Source organism: Limulus polyphemus, unplaced genomic scaffold (assembly GCF_000517525.1).
Source record: "Limulus polyphemus unplaced genomic scaffold, Limulus_polyphemus-2.1.2 Scaffold63, whole genome shotgun sequence".
Classification (NCBI taxonomy): Eukaryota; Metazoa; Arthropoda; class Merostomata; order Xiphosura; family Limulidae; genus Limulus; species Limulus polyphemus.
In genome coordinates this window covers 916025-919569 of record NW_013665673.1, presented here as the reverse complement: position 1 = coordinate 919569, position 3545 = coordinate 916025, and the positions used below count along the sequence as shown (strand labels likewise).

The 3545-nt window shown below is 30.8% G+C and overlaps 1 protein-coding gene across 1 annotated transcript in view; it reads left to right on the top strand.

Annotated features, from left to right (window-relative positions):
- The window catches only part of LOC106464779 (eye-specific diacylglycerol kinase-like), a 263541-nt gene that overhangs the window by 246375 nt on the left and 13621 nt on the right, over nucleotides 1-3545 (top strand). Inside the window, exons 22-25 of the mRNA XM_022393146.1 lie at nucleotides 531-789; nucleotides 1182-1211; nucleotides 1884-1909; nucleotides 3242-3279. Of these exons, the coding sequence (XP_022248854.1) occupies nucleotides 531-789; nucleotides 1182-1211; nucleotides 1884-1909; nucleotides 3242-3279 (353 nt within the window). The remainder of the gene's footprint in view (nucleotides 1-530; nucleotides 790-1181; nucleotides 1212-1883; nucleotides 1910-3241; nucleotides 3280-3545) is intronic.

Below are 3545 nucleotides of genomic sequence, written 5' to 3'. Positions count from 1 at the left end.
CAAACAAACAAACAAACAAACAAATCTTTCTCTCAAACCAGATTTCTATTCTTTTTTTCTTTTTTTTGTACGGGGAGGGGGAACACAGTTCGGCCAAACCCCTAAACTCCGCATCTTCGTGACGAACACTACTGATAGGCGAGATTTTGTACAGTAAATTGTGGTCTTTTGAAGTTAAAAAAATATATCCTTATATCAAAGTACATCTTTTTGCTCTAACTTGAGTACTGGAAACCATGGCACCCTTCTATTGTCCACCCAATTCCCAGAGTTCGGTCTCATTGACTCACAGACTGGGTGTTAATAATAATAAAGCATTCTGATAAAATAAAACATAGTAAAACTTTTTTGGTTGTTGGAAAGTTAATAACAGTACTGCGTGATTTATTACGTTATACATTAAGTCTAAATTCTATTAACGTTTTTTTACTGAAAACGTGTAACGTGTCTTTATTTAGGAATTACCGAATAAAAATGTTTAAAAAACAATAGTTAATTTTGTGTTAAATCAAATCACATACATTCTACAGCTTGTACAGCAGAAAGATTTTTTCGAATTGATCGAGCCCAGGAACACTTATATTACGTAGTAGACATATGTGCTGATGAATTGTTTATTCTGGACCCTGATGATACAACCCCTGTTGAAACAAATGATCAAGACAGTACAGATTTTTTTGAAAGCGATGTCTCAACAGTTGCATTTAATGGAAGCGAACAAAGCGGAACGACCAGTCCCATTAGCCGAGATGAAACCCCCCTTCAGATTTCTTCGGAAGGATCAGAGAGGTAAATACTTTTTTAACTTAATGGACTGTTGTGCGTTATACTGATAAAAGAACTTTTAAGAATGTACTTTAAAATGATAGTCGAGTAATGTTTTTCTTAACGTTTATTCTGGTTACTGTTTGCGTCATACGAAACAACGTTGTAGGTCTTTAGTACCAGGATGTTCAAAAAATAACGTACTGAAACGACCGTGGACGATCAAAGTGCTCTTAAGTAAAATTCAGTTGTTGTATTTAATTTCCAAGAAATCACTGTTATGCTTATGTTTCGTAGGTATCTTCTCAGCAGTTATTTAAACAAAGCGTAAAAATATTATATAATTTTCATTACTAAATTATAACGTGTAAAATGCTTAAAGATTAATCTACTTACTGTGTTCATTTCTTTTACAGTATGAATATTGGTTGCTTAACAGATATTGAGTAAGTATTTAATGCTTTGCTAAATTTTCATGTACTTTATATGATCTTTTTTGTGTGCAAAGTTAAAAGTCTAAACTAGTATTTTTGATGACTTATTTTTTAACATTTGTGTGTGCATGTTATAAATATATATACATATATATATTTATTCATTTATTTATATTAATATTCTATATTATGTATATGTAGTTTATTTTTTCTCCTCCACAATTGGCTTATTATAAGTAAAATGTTTGAATTTTCGCCTAAGTTTCATCAGAAAACATTAGTGTATTTCATTTAGTAAAAAAAAAAGTATAATAGAAACAGAATTGATAAATTTAATACATTATTAAACTTCAAGTTCTAGCAGAAGTAGACGAATTAACTTCTAGGGACTTACTTTCTTATATAATCTTAGCTCATCAAAACATTCAGCGAATAGAATATGAGCTTTTAATTCTTTTATTTTGGGAATCTCCTTCTGTGTTGCATATTACGAAACCGACAAAGCATAATGTTACACGTCTACGACTAAAATAATATATTATCCTGTATTTATAATATTAACTTAAATATCGCATTCAATTTATGAAATATGTGAGATAAGGAATTATTTTTACCAAAGGTGTATGAATTAAGCACTAAGAATAATGTCTTTAATTCTGAGATATTAATATATTTATTTTTCAGGAATGTTTCAGAGAAATCTTCGGAAGGTAAGTACAGCACTTAACAGTAGAATGAAGTATTCTTTGCAAACTATTCCGTGCGGTAAAATGTATGTTATTTGACATTAAATATCTAAACTTGTAATGCATATACAATATTGATATTCATATGTATATGAATGGTTACAAGTCTGTTTGGAAAACTGAAAATTTAAGAATGAGAATGAGTTTATCAAAATCACTTGTTAAAAAGCATTTAATTACTCTTTTATATATATACTAGGAATTATTTTGCAGACTGCGCTTAACCAATAATATTTAAAACCTAATAAATGCTATGAATAAACAGGCGTCGAAGTTAATTTATTTATAAAAGAAAACGTTTTGTTGCTTAGAGTTAGTCTGTATAGACTTTTATTCACTATGTGGGTGTTGTTCGGGTTTATATGCTTCATCTATAGATGCGAAATTAGTAAAGAATAAAATTTATTTAAAATTTTGTAGACTTTTTCATAGTATTTTCCACGGAATTAAGCTATAGCTTGTTTCTTTATTTGTGTGTGTAAAAAAAGATAGAGAAAAAAAAGAAGATTACATCATAAGGAATAATAGCGTGAATTTAACACAGCATATCCAAACCTTAGAAGAAAAATATTTTTTTGTAATAGTATATTGAAAATGAACGAGAAAAAAAAGAAAATAGAAACAACGACGCAGCTATAAAACAGACATGTACCATCTGGGCACACACCATATGGTGGGTAGTTATGCAATGTGCCCTGGATTTTGAGGTACTGGCGGAAGTAAGACCCAAATTACGTTGGGGGTACACCGTCTATCCAGTTTAACCTCAGTTTCTCAGATCTTCACATTCTTAATAATAATGATAATAAAAAAGAGCAGATGTGGGTGCTCTAGCTGTAACATGGATAAAGTTTAGTGTTAGAAAGAGCAGGATTCCAAAGAAATATACATCGACGACTATGATTCAAAATAATAGCTACTGTTTGTCAGTTCTCTAAGTAAGATAGGCTATTTTTGCATTGTTACATTACAATTTTTTTAGGACTAACCTAAATCTCCTAAGCTGGCCAAACCTTTTGAGATATTATTGGGTTTATGGCCGAAAATGTTGTTAACAGCGAGGATACCCAAATGATGAAACAATGCATTTTGATCTTTATAAGTAGTTACGTAGAAATATATATTTAAGTAGGTATGCTGATGGACAGGATGATTTTTAGTTTCCCTCAAAATACATAGCTTACTCTGATCGGAAGTTATTTTTATTGTGTACATTATTTTTTTACTAGTTACTAACATGCACTATACGAATTATCAATACAAAATTGATACATTTCTAAATTTACTGTCTTTCAGGTGTGATAAGTGCATCAAAGACGGGTGACTTGTTACTGGTAAGGAACATTTCATTTACACTTTATATCTACTACAATGCTAGTAGAGACTGTCTTAGTATACAGAAACTTAATATTTTGAAAAGTTGTATCGCTCTAAATAATAACTTGTATTTACATATTGATATTTTTACATACATCTGTTAATTAGACTAAATTACAGCAGGTACAAAATTTGTCCTCATTACTTACGGGGCCCGGCATGGCCAGGTGGTTAGGGTGCTCGACTCGCAATCTGTGGGTCGCGGGTTCGAATCCCGTCACAC